We start from the raw sequence: 19,634 nt of genomic DNA, 5'->3' as shown, positions 1-19,634 counted from the left end.
AGTGAAATCAGACATGAACATGGATTTGCAGGGAATAATTATATTAAATAAACACTGTGGTTATTACGCTTCGTTTTATCCCACATAAACATTCTGAATTCATTTGAAAAAGTCTTGGAAAAAAACATTTGGAAACACTTGTTCAAGCATGGATGAGTTGAGAGAAGGAACACGTCAATTACCCGGACTACTGGCTAGACACTTTCTTTCTGTTTGTGAATAAAACCAAAAATTCTGTTTCGAATTTTGGTCGATTTTAACCCATATACCAGAGGATTAATAACTGGAGGAATTAAAAGAAATTCTATGGCCATGAAGTTCTGAAGGCTCTGCGATACTATGCTTGAACCAAACCGTGTGTACATTAAATAAAACAGCACGGCAAAGCCAAAATTGAATAAAGAGATTAAATATAATGTAGAAAAAAAGTACCGTCACTTTTTTTGAATTTTGCATCGACTTGGTACCGAAGTATCGGTTCTTGTGACATCCCTAGTGTGTGTATGTTATATGATGTAGTGCAACTAATTTCTTGGCTTACAAAACACTAATTACGTTACAAGAGCAGAACAAAACACATATATTCATTCACATTACATATAGCATACAAATCAAATTATCTAAATTGATAAATTAAACGCTTTGTTAGTAAGCATATATTGAGGCCTGCAGTCCTCATAAACACAATCTGGGACATTCTGCAGACATTTTCAGGAAAACATCATAACATATCTTGAAGCAAATACATAGAATTTGTCTTTTTCACATTAAATTAAATTGTTTAAAAAAGACAAAACATCACATCTGTTGCATTACTTACTCCTATGAAACCATGTTTATCTGTATTGTCCATGTTAAATAAAATAAAATAAGAATACATAAATTAGAGTTGACATTTAATGGAAGAGGTCATTTTTCTTTCAACATACACTAAACCTAAAATTCTGTTTCGTATTTTGGTCAGTTTAAATCCATATATTAGAGGATTCATCATAGGAGGAATAAGCAGAAATTCTATAGCGATGAAGTTTTGAAGGCTTTGAGGTAAATCTGTGGAGCCAAATCGCATATACATCAAATCAAAAACTATTACAAAGAGGAATGTGCTTAAAGAGACTAAATGGGGCACACATGTCTGCATAAACTTTACCCTGTCGTCTTTGGACCGCACACAAGTTCTAATAATATGCATATAAGTCCAAATAGTGAAAAACCCGTGAAGCACATAAATGATAATGGTTGCATATGATAAGATTTCACTTGAAACACTGTCAGAGCAAGCAAGTTTAACAATTATCCAGTTCGCACAAAACAGTTTCTGAATTTTTGAACCACATAACCTCAGTGTAGATGTCACAAAAATAATGATGGAGAAAATGCTTAAAGGTGTTAGCCAGGAGAAACATATCAGCCCAGAGAGCCTCCTCTTAGTCATGATAGAAAGGTAGTGAAGTGGTCGACATATAGCCAGATATCTGTCGTAAGCCATGACTGCTAGAATGGATAATTCACAGCAAGCAAATGAGTACATGACAAAAGCCTGTAAAAGACATCCTTCATATGAGATTTGGGGAGAAGAAGACAACAGATCTACGAGGAATTTGGGGTAGAAACCTGTGGTCCCATAAAGTCCATTCATGCAAAAACTGCACAATAAGATGTACATGGGTTCGTGCAGGTTTTCATCGAAGATGATGATCATAATGACGGTGATATTGGCAAACAAAATCAGACAGTAATACAGTAAAGTGATTGAAAAGATAGCGATTCTGTAATTCATTGTTTCGTTTATCCCTGAGAGAGTGAAAACTCTTACAACAGAAACATTATCCATGATTAGAAGGCAAATTTTCACAGTTTTGAAATCTTAAAATTTGTACCTGTCCAGTGTTTGCAGCATACATTAGGTGGTTACAGAGTAAGGGGTTGGGTATTAAGGTGCTGTCTGCTCTGACTCTGGTTTCCCTCCACACCATCTATTTATAACAGCTTTGACAACACAACAGTTGGGAATTCAAACTCTGTTCCATTAACACCTGTGGAGAAGTAATTAACTATACCATGACTTTTTTAAATTTTTTCGACAGACTATATTATGACTTTTTACGAAATGCGATACTATGACTTTTACATATTTTATATACTATGCTATGACTTTTTTTCTACATGCTATACCATGACTTTTTTTTTTTAATTTTGACATGCTATACTATGGCTTTTTTTCGACATACTTTACAATTACTTTTTAATTTTTTCGACATACTATTATTGACTTTTTAAATTTTTCTACATACTATACAATGACTTTTTTTTTTTTTACAAAAATTCGACATACTACACTATGATTTTTTTTCGACATACTAAACTGTGACTTTTTTTTGACATACTATACTATGACTTTTTAATATTTTCGACATACTATCTTATAATATTTTAATTTTTTTGACAAATTATACTGTGACTTTTTTCCATGAAATTTTCGACATACTATACTATGACTTTTTTTCAAAATAAAATTTGACATACTATCCTATGACTTTATTTTTGTGAAATGTTACAACATATTGTACTATGACTTTTTTCATGACATTTTTTGACATACTATACTTTGAACTTTTTTCATGATTATTTCGACATATTTATCGCTTTATGACATGAGAAACATACGTTTACATTATCAAGCAACTGTGAACTAAAAACAAAAATCTGGTATTCTCTCTAGGTTGCATGGTAAAGAGGAGGTTGTGTTGCTCAGGCTCTATCTCTTTGGCGAAGCCGGGAAGCTGCTTGACATCCTCCTGGATCCATCTTCTCATACATTATATGTATTGAATTTTGTCACATGGATTGTTTATGTTGTCGGACTTTTTCCATGAAATTTTTCGACATGCTATACTATGACTTTTTTTCAAAATAAAATTCGACATACTATCCTATGACTATTTTTTTCGTGAAATCTTTCGACATACTATACTTTGACTTTTTTCCATGAAATTTTCGACATACTATACTATGACTTTTTTTCGTGACATAGTCAAAGTTGACTTCTTTTCATGACATTTTTCGACATACTAAACTATGACTTTTTCTCATCAAATCTTTCGTCATACTATACTATGACTCTTTCTCATGAAATTTTTCGACATACTATACTATGACTCTTTTTTTTTTTTTAAATTGCCATTTTCAAAGGGGACCCTTGACTTCTGACCTCATGATATGTGACTGAAAATGGGTTCTGTGGGTACCCACGAGTCTCCCCTTTACAGACATTCCCACTTTATGATAATCATACAGTATTTAGTTTTGGGCAAACCATGCATTTCTTTTTAATGCAATATAAATTTGTTATTTTTGCCTATTCTAAAAATGGTGTGTTTGAATATTTCTGCACACTGGGGTCCCTAAACAGTCTTGGAATTGCATAAATTGGATATAACTGTAAAGCCAAGACTCTTGTGGATCCCCAAATTGATGTCTTAATGTGGTATTGTGTAGGGATTATTGATCATTTTTATCAATTCTCGAAAGGTAAAAGACTCATTAAATTTAGCACTAAATCTGTGTAACAAATGATATCAACCCAAATATTGCTGCAACAACTTATGAGACATGATAGAGCGTGGGAATGGCCATCATATACTTCGATCATAATGTTCTAAGCTCTTATACACTTAATTGCTGAGCTGCATCTCAAATTAAACCAGCTTTCAGACCATGTACACCACTTCTATGTGACATATACTGTTGACCTGCTATTTCCCCCTAAAGACCACCTCCACCCCCCTGAGAAAGACAAAAATAGGTCTATTGTGGGTCTCAGAGGGTTAAAGACATTGTGGAAAATTCACAGAAGCATTTGTCAACATAAAAAAATGTATGCAACAACTCAAAAAACAGCTGATTGGTTTGCACATGATTAGCTACTACTATGCTGAGTAATGTAATATGATAAACTGGGAGTAAATCAAATTAAAAATAGTGTGTTTGAGATCTACAGGCATGCAAATATTGTAACTCACCCATCTCCAGATTACAAAAGCCTGAAAGTAGCATTGAATGTCTCATCTTGAGTTAAAAAATATAGAGGTGGTGTTTGATTTAAGCAAACATTTAGTATTGTTTGCTGCAATATACTCAACAGAGATTTAAAGATGTTGACTACTTGTGCACATTTTCGCAGGGAGAGGCTTTAGATGAATTTAAAACTAAAAACTCCATTTCCACATTTCCAAACTAATTACAGCGACCAAGCTATAACAATACAGTTTTAATTTCAATATGTTGAAGTATTAGACGTCATGTCAACCTGCAGCTAATGGGATAAGAAGATTATAACACATATGTTGTACCTGCAATGAAGTTACACAGGTAGACCCCTTTGAAATAATGAATTTGAAAAAGATCGGGACACAAAAAAGAAATACATTTTAATAATGGAGTACTAGCCATCATGACATGTATGTCATGTATATACATAGCTCATAGATTCAGTGAAATCAGACATGAACATGGATTTGCAGGGAATAATTATATTAAATAAACACTGTGGTTATTACGCTTCGTTTTATCCCACATAAACATTCTGAATTCATTTGAAAAAGTCTTGGAAAAAAACATTTGGAAACACTTGTTCAAGCATGGATGAGTTGAGAGAAGGAACACGTCAATTACCCGGACTACTGGCTAGACACTTTCTTTCTGTTTGTGAATAAAACCAAAAATTCTGTTTCGAATTTTGGTCGATTTTAACCCATATACCAGAGGATTAATAACTGGAGGAATTAAAAGAAATTCTATGGCCATGAAGTTCTGAAGGCTCTGCGATACTATGCTTGAACCAAACCGTGTGTACATTAAATAAAACAGCACGGCAAAGCCAAAATTGAATAAAGAGATTAAATATAATGTAGAAAAAAAGTACCGTCACTTTTTTTGAATTTTGCATCGACTTGGTACCGAAGTATCGGTTCTTGTGACATCCCTAGTGTGTGTATGTTATATGATGTAGTGCAACTAATTTCTTGGCTTACAAAACACTAATTACGTTACAAGAGCAGAACAAAACACATATATTCATTCACATTACATATAGCATACAAATCAAATTATCTAAATTGATAAATTAAACGCTTTGTTAGTAAGCATATATTGAGGCCTGCAGTCCTCATAAACACAATCTGGGACATTCTGCAGACATTTTCAGGAAAACATCATAACATATCTTGAAGCAAATACATAGAATTTGTCTTTTTCACATTAAATTAAATTGTTTAAAAAAGACAAAACATCACATCTGTTGCATTACTTACTCCTATGAAACCATGTTTATCTGTATTGTCCATGTTAAATAAAATAAAATAAGAATACATAAATTAGAGTTGACATTTAATGGAAGAGGTCATTTTTCTTTCAACATACACTAAACCTAAAATTCTGTTTCGTATTTTGGTCAGTTTAAATCCATATATTAGAGGATTCATCATAGGAGGAATAAGCAGAAATTCTATAGCGATGAAGTTTTGAAGGCTTTGAGGTAAATCTGTGGAGCCAAATCGCATATACATCAAATCAAAAACTATTACAAAGAGGAATGTGCTTAAAGAGACTAAATGGGGCACACATGTCTGCATAAACTTTACCCTGTCGTCTTTGGACCGCACACAAGTTCTAATAATATGCATATAAGTCCAAATAGTGAAAAACCCGTGAAGCACATAAATGATAATGGTTGCATATGATAAGATTTCACTTGAAACACTGTCAGAGCAAGCAAGTTTAACAATTATCCAGTTCGCACAAAACAGTTTCTGAATTTTTGAACCACATAACCTCAGTGTAGATGTCACAAAAATAATGATGGAGAAAATGCTTAAAGGTGTTAGCCAGGAGAAACATATCAGCCCAGAGAGCCTCCTCTTAGTCATGATAGAAAGGTAGTGAAGTGGTCGACATATAGCCAGATATCTGTCGTAAGCCATGACTGCTAGAATGGATAATTCACAGCAAGCAAATGAGTACATGACAAAAGCCTGTAAAAGACATCCTTCATATGAGATTTGGGGAGAAGAAGACAACAGATCTACGAGGAATTTGGGGTAGAAACCTGTGGTCCCATAAAGTCCATTCATGCAAAAACTGCACAATAAGATGTACATGGGTTCATGCAGGTTTTCATCGAAGATGATGATCATAATGACGGTGATATTGGCAAACAAAATCAGACAGTAATACAGTAAAGTGATTGAAAAGATAGCGATTCTGTAATTCATTGTTTCGTTTATCCCTGAGAGAGTGAAAACTCTTACAACAGAAACATTATCCATGATTAGAAGGCAAATTTTCACAGTTTTGAAATCTTAAAATTTGTACCTGTCCAGTGTTTGCAGCATACATTAGGTGGTTACAGAGTAAGGGGTTGGGTATTAAGGTGCTGTCTGCTCTGACTCTGGTTTCCCTCCACACCATCTATTTATAACAGCTTTGACAACACAACAGTTGGGAATTCAAACTCTGTTCCATTAACACCTGTGGAGAAGTAATTAACTATACCATGACTTTTTTTAATTTTTTCGACAGACTATATTATGACTTTTTACGAAATGCGATACTATGACTTTTACATATTTTACATACTATGCTATGACTTTTTTTCGACATACTTTACAATTACTTTTTAATTTTTTCGACATACTATTATTGACTTTTTAAATTTTTCTACATACTATACCATGACTTTTTTTTTTTTACAAAAATTCGACATACTACACTATGATTTTTTTTCGACATACTAAACTGTGACTTTTTTTTGACATACTATACTATGACTTTTTAATATTTTCGACATACTATCTTATAACATTTAAATTTTTTTGACAAATTATACTGTGACTTTTTTCCATGAAATTTTCGACATACTTATACATGACTTTTTTTCAAAATAAAATTTGACATACTATCCTATGACTTTATTTTTGTGAAATGTTACAACATATTGTACTATGACTTTTTTCATGACATTTTTTGACATAATATACTTTGAACTTTTTTCATGATTATTTCGACATATTTATCGCTTTATGACATGAGAAACATACGTTTACATTATCAAGCAACTGTGAACTAAAAACAAAAATCTGGTATTCTCTCTAGGTTGCATGGTAGAGAGGAGGTTGTGTTGCTCAGGCTCTATCTCTTTGGCGAAGCCGGGAAGCTGCTTGACATCCTCCTGGATCCATCTTCTCATACATTATATGTATTGAATTTTGTCACATGGATTGTTTATGTTGTCGGACTTTTTCCATGAAATTTTTCGACATGCTATACTATGACTTTTTTTCAAAATAAAATTCGACATACTATCCTATGACTATTTTTTTCGTGAAATCTTTCGACATACTATACTTTGACTTTTTTCCATGAAATTTTCGACATACTATACTATGACTTTTTTTTGTGACATAGTCAAAGTTGACTTCTTTTCATGACATTTTTCGACATACTAAACTATGACTTTTTCTCATCAAATCTTTCGTCATACTATACTATGACTTTTTTTCTTGAAATCTTTTGACATACTATACTATGACTTTTTTTCATGAAATTTTTCGACATGCTATACTATGACTTTTTCTCAAAAAAATTTCAACATACTATATTATGACATTTTTTTGGTGCAATTTTTCGACATGCTATTCTATGTCTTTTTGTGCAATTTTTCGACATAATATACTAATTTTTTTTCAAGAAATCTTTCGACATACTATACTATGACTTTTTCTCATGAAATTTTTCGACATACTATACTATGACTCTTTTTTTTTTTTTAAATTGACATTTTCAAAGGGGACCCTTGACTTCTGACCTCATGATATGTGACTGAAAATGGGTTCTGTGGGTACCCACGAGTCTCCCCTTTACAGACATTCCCACTTTATGATAATCATACAGTATTTAGTTTTGGGCAAACCATGCATTTCTTTTTAATGCAGTATAAATTTGTTATTTTTGCCTATTCTAAAAATGGTGTGTTTGAATATTTCTGCACACTGGGGTCCCTAAACAGTCTTGGAATTGCATAAATTGGATATAACTGTAAAGCCAAGACTCTTGTGGATCCCCAAATTGATGTCTTAATGTGGTATTGTGTAGGGATTATTGATCATTTTTATCAATTCTCGAAAGGTAAAAGACTCATTAAATTTAGCACTAAATCTGTGTAACAAATGATATCAACCCAAATATTGCTGCAACAACTTATGAGACATGATAGAGCGTGGGAATGGCCATCATATACTTCGATCATAATGTTCTAAGCTCTTATACACTTAATTGCTGAGCTGCATCTCAAATTAAACCAGCTTTCAGACCATGTACACCACTTCTATGTGACATATACTGTTGACCTGCTATTTCCCCCTAAAGACCACCTCCACCCCCCTGAGAAAGACAAAAATAGGTCTATTGTGGGTCTCAGAGGGTTAAAGACATTGTGGAAAATTCACAGAAGCATTTGTCAACATAAAAAAATGTATGCAACAACTCAAAAAACAGCTGATTGGTTTGCACATGATTAGCTACTACTATGCTGAGTAATGTAATATGATAAACTGGGAGTAAATCAAATTAAAAATAGTGTGTTCGAGATCTACAGGCATGCAAATATTGTAACTCACCCATCTCCAGATTACAAAAGCCTGAAAGTAGCATTGAATGTCTCATCTTGAGTTAAAAAATATAGAGGTGGTGTTTGATTTAAGCAAACATTTAGTATTGTTTGCTGCAATATACTCAACAGAGATTTAAAGATGTTGACTACTTGTGCACATTTTCGCAGGGAGAGGCTTTAGATGAATTTAAAACTAAAAACTCCATTTCCACATTTCCAAACTAATTACAGCGACCAAGCTATAACAATACAGTTTTAATTTCAATATGTTGAAGTATTAGACGTCATGTCAACCTGCAGCTAATGGGATAAGAAGATTATAACACATATGTTGTACCTGCAATGAAGTTACACAGGTAGACCCCCTTTGAAATAATGAATTTGAAAAAGATCGGGACACAAAAAAGAAATACATTTTAATAATGGAGTACTAGCCATCATGACATGTATGTCATGTATATACATAGCTCATAGATTCAGTGAAATCAGACATGAACATGGATTTGCAGGGAATAATTATATTAAATAAACACTGTGGTTATTACGCTTCGTTTTATCCCACATAAACATTCTGAATTCATTTGAAAAAGTCTTGGAAAAAAACATTTGGAAACACTTGTTCAAGCATGGATGAGTTGAGAGAAGGAACACGTCAATTACCCGGACTACTGGCTAGACACTTTCTTTCTGTTTGTGAATAAAACCAAAAATTCTGTTTCGAATTTTGGTCGATTTTAACCCATATACCAGAGGATTAATAACTGGAGGAATTAAAAGAAATTCTATGGCCATGAAGTTCTGAAGGCTCTGCGATACTATGCTTGAACCAAACCGTGTGTACATTAAATAAAACAGCACGGCAAAGCCAAAATTGAATAAAGAGATTAAATATAATGTAGAAAAAAAGTACCGTCACTTTTTTTGAATTTTGCATCGACTTGGTACCGAAGTATCGGTTCTTGTGACATCCCTAGTGTGTGTATGTTATATGATGTAGTGCAACTAATTTCTTGGCTTACAAAACACTAATTACGTTACAAGAGCAGAACAAAACACATATATTCATTCACATTACATATAGCATACAAATCAAATTATCTAAATTGATAAATTAAACGCTTTGTTAGTAAGCATATATTGAGGCCTGCAGTCCTCATAAACACAATCTGGGACATTCTGCAGACATTTTCAGGAAAACATCATAACATATCTTGAAGCAAATACATAGAATTTGTCTTTTTCACATTAAATTAAATTGTTTAAAAAAGACAAAACATCACATCTGTTGCATTACTTACTCCTATGAAACCATGTTTATCTGTATTGTCCATGTTAAATAAAATAAAATAAGAATACATAAATTAGAGTTGACATTTAATGGAAGAGGTCATTTTTCTTTCAACATACACTAAACCTAAAATTCTGTTTCGTATTTTGGTCAGTTTAAATCCATATATTAGAGGATTCATCATAGGAGGAATAAGCAGAAATTCTATAGCGATGAAGTTTTGAAGGCTTTGAGGTAAATCTGTGGAGCCAAATCGCATATACATCAAATCAAAAACTATTACAAAGAGGAATGTGCTTAAAGAGACTAAATGGGGCACACATGTCTGCATAAACTTTACCCTGTCGTCTTTGGACCGCACACAAGTTCTAATAATATGCATATAAGTCCAAATAGTGAAAAACCCGTGAAGCACATAAATGATAATGGTTGCATATGATAAGATTTCACTTGAAACACTGTCAGAGCAAGCAAGTTTAACAATTATCCAGTTCGCACAAAACAGTTTCTGAATTTTTGAACCACATAACCTCAGTGTAGATGTCACAAAAATAATGATGGAGAAAATGCTTAAAGGTGTTAGCCAGGAGAAACATATCAGCCCAGAGAGCCTCCTCTTAGTCATGATAGAAAGGTAGTGAAGTGGTCGACATATAGCCAGATATCTGTCGTAAGCCATGACTGCTAGAATGGATAATTCACAGCAAGCAAATGAGTACATGACAAAAGCCTGTAAAAGACATCCTTCATATGAGATTTGGGGAGAAGAAGACAACAGATCTACGAGGAATTTGGGGTAGAAACCTGTGGTCCCATAAAGTCCATTCATGCAAAAACTGCACAATAAGATGTACATGGGTTCGTGCAGGTTTTCATCGAAGATGATGATCATAATGACGGTGATATTGGCAAACAAAATCAGACAGTAATACAGTAAAGTGATTGAAAAGATAGCGATTCTGTAATTCATTGTTTCGTTTATCCCTGAGAGAGTGAAAACTCTTACAACAGAAACATTATCCATGATTAGAAGGCAAATTTTCACAGTTTTGAAATCTTAAAATTTGTACCTGTCCAGTGTTTGCAGCATACATTAGGTGGTTACAGAGTAAGGGGTTGGGTATTAAGGTGCTGTCTGCTCTGACTCTGGTTTCCCTCCACACCATCTATTTATAACAGCTTTGACAACACAACAGTTGGGAATTCAAACTCTGTTCCATTAACACCTGTGGAGAAGTAATTAACTATACCATGACTTTTTTTAATTTTTTCGACAGACTATATTATGACTTTTTACGAAATGCGATACTATGACTTTTACATATTTTACATACTATGCTATGACTTTTTTTCGACATACTTTACAATTACTTTTTAATTTTTTCGACATACTATTATTGACTTTTTAAATTTTTCTACATACTATACCATGACTTTTTTTTTTTTACAAAAATTCGACATACTACACTATGATTTTTTTTCGACATACTAAACTGTGACTTTTTTTTGACATACTATACTATGACTTTTTAATATTTTCGACATACTATCTTATAACATTTAAATTTTTTTGACAAATTATACTGTGACTTTTTTCCATGAAATTTTCGACATACTTATACATGACTTTTTTTCAAAATAAAATTTGACATACTATCCTATGACTTTATTTTTGTGAAATGTTACAACATATTGTACTATGACTTTTTTCATGACATTTTTTGACATAATATACTTTGAACTTTTTTCATGATTATTTCGACATATTTATCGCTTTATGACATGAGAAACATACGTTTACATTATCAAGCAACTGTGAACTAAAAACAAAAATCTGGTATTCTCTCTAGGTTGCATGGTAGAGAGGAGGTTGTGTTGCTCAGGCTCTATCTCTTTGGCGAAGCCGGGAAGCTGCTTGACATCCTCCTGGATCCATCTTCTCATACATTATATGTATTGAATTTTGTCACATGGATTGTTTATGTTGTCGGACTTTTTCCATGAAATTTTTCGACATGCTATACTATGACTTTTTTTCAAAATAAAATTCGACATACTATCCTATGACTATTTTTTTCGTGAAATCTTTCGACATACTATACTTTGACTTTTTTCCATGAAATTTTCGACATACTATACTATGACTTTTTTTTGTGACATAGTCAAAGTTGACTTCTTTTCATGACATTTTTCGACATACTAAACTATGACTTTTTCTCATCAAATCTTTCGTCATACTATACTATGACTTTTTTTCTTGAAATCTTTTGACATACTATACTATGACTTTTTTTCATGAAATTTTTCGACATGCTATACTATGACTTTTTCTCAAAAAAATTTCAACATACTATATTATGACATTTTTTTGGTGCAATTTTTCGACATGCTATTCTATGTCTTTTTGTGCAATTTTTCGACATAATATACTAATTTTTTTTCAAGAAATCTTTCGACATACTATACTATGACTTTTTCTCATGAAATTTTTCGACATACTATACTATGACTCTTTTTTTTTTTTTAAATTGACATTTTCAAAGGGGACCCTTGACTTCTGACCTCATGATATGTGACTGAAAATGGGTTCTGTGGGTACCCACGAGTCTCCCCTTTACAGACATTCCCACTTTATGATAATCATACAGTATTTAGTTTTGGGCAAACCATGCATTTCTTTTTAATGCAATATAAATTTGTTATTTTTGCCTATTCTAAAAATGGTGTGTTTGAATATTTCTGCACACTGGGGTCCCTAAACAGTCTTGGAATTGCATAAATTGGATATAACTGTAAAGCCAAGACTCTTGTGGATCCCCGAATTGATGTCTTAATGTGGTATTTTGTAGGGATTATTGATCATTTTTATCAATTCTCGAAAGGTAAAAGACTCATTAAATTTAGCACTAAATCTGTGTAACAAATGATATCAACCCAAATATTGCTGCAACAACTTATGAGACATGCTAGAGCGTGGGAATGGCCATCATATACTTCGATCATAATGTTCTAAGCTCTTATACACTTAATTGCTGAGCTGCATCTCAAATTAAACCAGCTTTCAGACCATGTACACCACTTCTATGTGACATATACTGTTGACCTGCTATTTCCCCCTAAAGACCCCCTCCACCCCCCTGAGAAAGACAAAAATAGGTCTATTGTGGGTCTCAGAGGGTTAAAGACATTGTGGAAAATTCACAGAAGCATTTGTCAACATAAAAAAATGTATGCAACAACTCAAAAAACAGCTGATTGGTTTGCACATGATTAGCTACTACTATGCTGAGTAATGTAATATGATAAACTGGGAGTAAATCAAATTAAAAATAGTGTGTTTGAGATCTACAGGCATGCAAATATTGTAACTCACCCATCTCCAGATTACAAAAGCCTGAAAGTAGCATTGAATGTCTCATCTTGAGTTAAAAAATATAGAGGTGGTGTTTGATTTAAGCAAACATTTAGTATTGTTTGCTGCAATATACTCAACAGAGATTTAAAGATGTTGACTACTTGTGCACATTTTCGCAGGGAGAGGCTTTAGATGAATTTAAAACTAAAAACTCCATTTCCACATTTCCAAACTAATTACAGCGACCAAGCTATAACAATACAGTTTTAATTTCAATATGTTGAAGTATTAGACGTCATGTCAACCTGCAGCTAATGGGATAAGAAGATTATAACACATATGTTGTACCTGCAATGAAGTTACACAGGTAGACCCCTTTGAAATAATGAATTTGAAAAAGATCGGGACACAAAAAAGAAATACATTTTGATAATGGAGTACTAGCCATCATGACATGTATGTCATGTATATACATAGCTCATAGATTCAGTGAAATCAGACATGAACATGGATTTGCAGGGAATAATTATATTAAATAAACACTGTGGTTATTACGCTTCGTTTTATCCCACATAAACATTCTGAATTCATTTGAAAATGTCTTGGAAAAAAACATTTGGAAACACTTGTTCAAGCATGGATGAGTTGAGAGAAGGAACACGTCAATTACCCAGACTACTGGCTAGACACTTTCTTTCTGTTTGTGAATAAAACCAAAAATTCTGTTTCGAATTTTGGTCAATTTGAACCCATATACCAGAGGATTAATAACTGGAGGAATTAAAAGAAATTCTATGGCCATGAAGTTCTGAAGGCTCTGCGATACTATGCTTGAACCAAATCGTGTGTACATTAAATCAAACAGCACAGCAAAGCCAAAATTGAATAAAGAGATTAAATGTGGCACACATGTTTGCATAAACTTCTTCCTGCCCTGAGTGGATGTTAGGCATATTCTGACCAGATACATATAAGAATTTATAAGACAGAATAAATGGACTAGATAAATAGCAATGTTGAAATATGCAATACTAATATTTGCTATAGAGATAGAGCAAGCTAGTTTACCAATTAGTGAGTTTGAACAGTAAAGTTTAGGTATGTGTGAGCCACACAACTTTGATTGAAAAATTGTCATTGTGTTAGTGAACATGCAATAAAGAGGTAAGAGCCAAGAGAAGGCCACTAACAGCGATATGTTTTGTGTAGTCATAACAGAGTGGTACATTAGAGGGCGACATAAAGCCACATATCTGTCATAGGCCATAACAGCTAGAATTGATAAGTCACTTCCAGATGATGAGTGTATCACAAAACTCTGCAGAAAGCATCCAGCATAAGAGATGACATGAGAGGGAGACAGAAGATCCATGAGGAATTTGGGGTAAAATCCTGCTGTCCCATAAAGTCCATTAAGACACAGATTACACAAGAAGATATACATAGGCTCATGAAGTTTTCGGTCCACAATGATGGTTATAATGAGAACAACATTTGCTATCAAAATGATTGAGTACCACATTAAAGTGAGAGCAAAGAGAACGATTCTCTGTTGCACTGTGTAATTTAAACCTGAAAGTATAAAAAACGTTACAGAAACATTATCCATTAAAGTATGTCGGCTGGCACAATTTCATTAATTCAGATCAACAGTAGTATTATATCAAACCTCAATATGTGCAGATCATAAAGTGGCACTTCAGAGAAACATCTTTGATGAACATGTTCCTGAGTTGATGGTGGAGCAGAGAATATCCTGTGTGTCTCTGCCCCCACCGGTGTTGTTTCTTCTATCTCTGATGACGCAATACACTCTGGGAATTCAAGCAGTAGATGTCGGAGAGTAGTCACTAAAATACTATATTTGTTTCAGTTCATATTTGGTGGAACTCAAATTATTTCTAAATTATTTTCTATATATATATACATATATATATATATATGTATATATATATATGTATATAGTCAAAAACAGTTTTGTAGTGAACAAATGCATATCAGTGTGAGATGTCAAAAAATTTGAAAGGGAGTTTGGCATCGGAGAAAAGGTTTTATTTAGTTTAAAGATAGAGTGAAGATACATCATGTGAAACTAGAAAAACCTAAAGAATCCATCTGTACCAACCGTGTCATACTAGCTTGTCGTGAAGGAGGCTAAATAATGCTCCAAACTTACACAAAAGTTTGGCGAGGAAATACTGTCCCTTGACCTCTGACCTCAAGATATGTGAATGAAAATGGGTTCTCTGGGTACCAACGAGTCTCCCAGATAATATGATATATGATAATCACATGCAGTTTGGGGCAAGTCATAGTCAAGTCAGCACACTGACACACTGACAGCTGTTGTTGCCTGTTGGGCTTCAGTTTGCCATGTTATGATTTGAGCATATTTTTTATGCTAAATGCAGTACCTGTGAGGGTTTATTGACAATATTTATCATTGTATTGTGTTGTTAATTGATTCCAATAATAAATATATACATACATTTGCATAAAGCAGCATATTTGCCCACTCCCATGTTGATAAGAGTATTGAATACTTGACAAATCTCCCTTTAAGGTACATTTTGAACGGATTAAATATGTGTGATTAATTTGCGATTAATCGTGATTAACTATGGACAATCATGCAATGAATTGTGTTTAAATATTTTAATCGATTGACAGCCTTAATATATGTATATAAAAGAGAGAACGATTTTTTTTAAAACAAAACATTAAATTCAAACAATAGAATTTAGATTGTGCGTACAACTTTTGTAAAGTTTTGTATGTAAAACTGCCACAAACGGTTTACTCCAAACGACAGTGAAAAAGTTTTAGTATAAAATTTAAACTTCAACACCCAAAAATGTAATGTGATGTTAGAGAACAGCACACACACTTACATACAAAAATTAAACCAATGGAGCATTTACAATCAGTGGCCCTAAAGACAATGTTTTCACACCAATCTGCACCTGATACAAAATCAATCACATTACAACACAATTTGTTAAAATGTTGAGGCTGTTATGAATTGTTATTTCTGAGTAAATCTGTTCACCTTTTCAGCAGTTGGATATTATATAATGCGATTTCCTTTATTTTATGGGGTTGCATAGCTTCTCTTGCAGTTTGTATTGATCAAATCAAATCAAATCAATTTATTTTTGTATAGCGTCAAATCACAACAGAAGTTATCTCAAGACGCTTTATATGTAGAGCAGGTCTATGACCGTACACCATAGTTTTGAGACCCAACAGGATCCACCAAGCGCACTGTGGCCAGGAAAAACTCCCCGATTACTGGGAAGAAACCTGGAGCAGAACCGGGCGCAGGGCGGGCGGCCATCTGCCGAGACCGGCTGGGGGGATAGATAGATAGAGAGAGAGTGAGAGAGAGAGAGAGAGATAGATAAAGAGAGAGAGATAGAGAAGCAGCCACAATAGCAGTCTAGCAGCTGTAATAGCTAATACAAGTAGGGCTGATAACACAAAACCAATAGTGGTGGATGGAAAGAGTGATAATACAACTATCGGAAAGCCAGCACTGTCCAGCATCTCTCCTCAGTACGTCCATGTGTATTGGTGTGGGACGTCCCTGCGATCGATGCCCGTGCATTGGTTCCTGCAGCATCAGCATGCTTGCTGGGAGCTCTTGATGTCTTTGGCAGTGATTGAGAAGTGTTATTCTCCAGGCTGCCACATTGTCACTAGGTGTTGGAAATCCCTCGTTAGCATTGGTAGTCCCTCGTACAGACGTAGTTAATTAGGGATGGTAGCAGTTGGTGTCAAGCAGGCACCGACGCGGCAGCAGATGCAGCCACAATACAATAATAATTGATGGCATTTATATGAAAGTTTGCTTCATTTTGACATATTGTACAAAACAATGTACATTTCAAACTATAATATTAGTATTCAGGCCCTTATTTCAAAGACAACAGGCTGTGTTCAGGAACATGAAAGTGTCTCTTGGAAGTTGATTCCCATGTGCTCAGATAATATTTCCCAACTAATTTACACAACCATCATAGGGCAAAAGATATTTCTTAAAACACTAATATTATACATACACTAATATCTGACCCTACCTTTATTGATATTGAAATGCAAACATGTATTAAAGGTTATGATATATATTTTGTGATTCCATAAATGGGCATCACTATGAAAAACACAATAGATGATGATGTACTAGTCTAGAGACGTGAGCCATACAAAAACTGTATAATTCTGTTTCTTATTTGTGTCAATTTTAAACCATATATGAGGGGATTGATCACTGGGGGAATAAGGAGAAATTCTATCGACATAAAATTATTGGCACTTTGTGGTATATCTTTTGAGCCAAATCGCATGTACAACAAATCAAAAGCCAAACACACAAAAAAAATAAGTAAACAGAATAAATGTGGCAGACATGTTTGCATGAACTTTGCCCTGTTCTCTTTGGACGTTAGGCATGTTCTGACAAGACATACATAAGACCAAATAATAAAAACAAAATGGCCAAAATAAAAGGTATAATTAAAAGCTGGAATAGCAATGTTTGCTATTGAGGCAGAACAAGCTAGTCTACCAACCAACCAATTAACACAGTAGATCTTCGGTATGTGTGAGCCGCATAACCTCGACCTTGATGTTGTTATTGTACCCATGAACACCAAATAAATGGGTGTAAGCCATGCAATAAACAAAAACACACAAACTCTCTGTTTAGTCATGACAGAGTGGTACATCAGAGGGCGACATATAGCCACATATCTGTCGTAGGCCATTAGCAGTAGAAGAGAAAAATCAGCAGAAACTGAAGAGTGCAACACAAAACCCTGCAGAAGACATCCAGTATAAGAGATAACATGAGTGGTAGACACAAGATCCATTAGGAATTTGGGGTAAAAGCCTGCTGTCCCATAGAGTCCATTGATGCACAGATTACAGAGGAAGATATACATGGGTTCATGAAGCTTTCTGTCCACAATGACTGCAACAATAATGGTCAAATTTACCAGCCAAATCACAGAGTAACACAATAAAGTCAGAACAAAGAGAATAACTCTGTAGTTTGTTGTCCCACTTAAGCCTGACAGAGTAAACATCGTAACTACTGAAACATTATCCATCATAACATTTGATCTTTTATCTTTTTTTTTAGATTTTGATGCCATACAGAGAATGAATTGCATTTGAAAACCTTACTAAAAAGGACACGCAGCTCTGTGTCTGTCCAGCAGCCTGAATGTTTGATATCAGTTTATATCCTTTCATGGCAGCAACAGATAATGAACTGCTCAACATGGGGATTCAAACAATCCAATCCGTGAGCTGGAATAAGATGGAAAAGACCAACATTACTACACAGAAGAGAGTGCAGTTATTGTCACAGAAAAGCAGTAAATTTAACTAAAAAAGAAAATACTACAAGCTTAGATGTGATGGGGGCTTTTATTCTGGCAAATTGGAGAAACAAGGCAAAAGTGAGCATGGCTCACATACCCCCGCTCACCGCTTGACCCCTACTAAAGTAGGGCCAAAGGTCTTGCCCTTTTGGAACTAATGGAATTAATGGGCATTAACTAATTAACCAATGGGCACCCTGGACTTCTAACCCTTAAAAAACACAACTAATCCACACGGTCAACCATCATACCAAATTTGAAGTTCCTAAGTTAAATAGTTTCCGAGTTCTGCTCCGGAAACGAAAGTGTGACACGCGAACGGACAGAAGGACGGACGGACAAGCGGAGCGCTACATACCCCCGACTACATTGTTGCGGGGATATAATTAAATAATAAAATAAAACAAATATATTTATATATATATATATATATATATAAACTTAATCGGCCCCCAAAACAATCAGCCAATATATCGATTTTGGAATTTTTTTACTCCCTAATATCGAAATCGGCATCGGCTCCAAAAGTCCTGCATCGGTCAGGCTCTACATGAGATAGGTCTGGAGTTGAATCTACAATGAACTATTTCCCATCACATTTTTTTTTTTTACCCGTTAACTAGATGAAGTCTTCATGTTTTTAAACTGACGATGTGATGCAGTTACACTTAACATGATGTTGAAGATAAGTCTGAAACACTGTCTCTACCCCTACAAAACGCGTTATGTTAAATTTGACAGCCATATTCAAAACTGTACCTTGCTTGCTAACAAATCTAAAGATACATGTTAACTGATTGACATATTATATTACGTTTTTTTTAAATACATACCATACATACAGTATATATCTATACATAAAGTATATAATGCATATCCATATATACAGTATATCAGCCAATATATCAATATCGTAATTTTCTTACTCCCTGATAT

The 19,634-nt window shown here is 34.0% G+C and overlaps 5 protein-coding genes across 5 annotated transcripts in view; all 5 read right to left on the bottom strand.

The window, feature by feature from the left end:
• Positions 1–883: 883 nt before the first annotated feature.
• On the bottom strand, positions 884–3,139 carry LOC141781941 (olfactory receptor 6C1-like). Its single transcript, XM_074657940.1, has one exon. It carries the CDS (start codon positions 1,832–1,834, stop codon positions 884–886), a length of 951 nt encoding a protein of 316 aa, XP_074514041.1. The 5' UTR covers positions 1,835–3,139.
• A 2,236-nt stretch (positions 3,140–5,375) lies between these two features.
• On the bottom strand, positions 5,376–6,634 carry LOC141781939 (olfactory receptor 6C1-like). Its single transcript, XM_074657939.1, has one exon. The coding sequence runs from the start codon at positions 6,324–6,326 to the stop codon at positions 5,376–5,378; it is 951 nt and encodes a 316-aa protein (XP_074514040.1). The 5' UTR covers positions 6,327–6,634.
• Positions 6,635–9,138: 2,504 nt separating this feature from the next.
• On the bottom strand, positions 9,139–11,288 carry LOC141782165 (olfactory receptor 6C1-like). The gene has a single exon (XM_074658221.1). It carries the CDS (start codon positions 10,978–10,980, stop codon positions 10,030–10,032), a length of 951 nt encoding a protein of 316 aa, XP_074514322.1. The 5' UTR covers positions 10,981–11,288; the 3' UTR covers positions 9,139–10,029.
• A 913-nt stretch (positions 11,289–12,201) lies between these two features.
• LOC141782893 (olfactory receptor 52E8-like) overlaps positions 12,202–19,634 on the bottom strand; it is a 54,852-nt gene continuing 47,419 nt past the window's right edge. The window contains exon 3 of the mRNA XM_074659735.1: positions 12,202–14,883. Within this exon, the coding sequence (XP_074515836.1) occupies positions 13,994–14,833 (840 nt within the window). The 5' untranslated portion in view covers positions 14,834–14,883 and the 3' untranslated portion in view covers positions 12,202–13,993. The remainder of the gene's footprint in view (positions 14,884–19,634) is intronic.
• Positions 17,142–18,894, bottom strand: LOC141782889 (olfactory receptor 52E8-like). The gene has a single exon (XM_074659729.1). The coding sequence runs from the start codon at positions 18,483–18,485 to the stop codon at positions 17,499–17,501; it is 987 nt and encodes a 328-aa protein (XP_074515830.1). The 5' UTR covers positions 18,486–18,894; the 3' UTR covers positions 17,142–17,498.

This window comes from Sebastes fasciatus, chromosome 14 (genome assembly GCF_043250625.1).
Source record: "Sebastes fasciatus isolate fSebFas1 chromosome 14, fSebFas1.pri, whole genome shotgun sequence".
Lineage (NCBI taxonomy): Eukaryota > Metazoa > Chordata > Actinopteri > Perciformes > Sebastidae > Sebastes > Sebastes fasciatus.
This window is presented reverse-complemented; position numbering and strand designations above follow the sequence as displayed.

Excerpts from the sequence above, each read along its gene's own strand:
- LOC141781939 (XM_074657939.1), bottom strand. The coding sequence starts at position 6,326 with ATGGATAATGTTTCTGTTGTAAGAGTTTTCACTCTCTCAGGGATAAAC.
- LOC141782889 (XM_074659729.1), bottom strand. The coding sequence starts at position 18,485 with ATGCAATTCATTCTCTGTATGGCATCAAAATCTAAAAAAAAAGATAAA.
- LOC141782165 (XM_074658221.1), bottom strand. The coding sequence starts at position 10,980 with ATGGATAATGTTTCTGTTGTAAGAGTTTTCACTCTCTCAGGGATAAAC.
- LOC141781941 (XM_074657940.1), bottom strand. The coding sequence starts at position 1,834 with ATGGATAATGTTTCTGTTGTAAGAGTTTTCACTCTCTCAGGGATAAAC.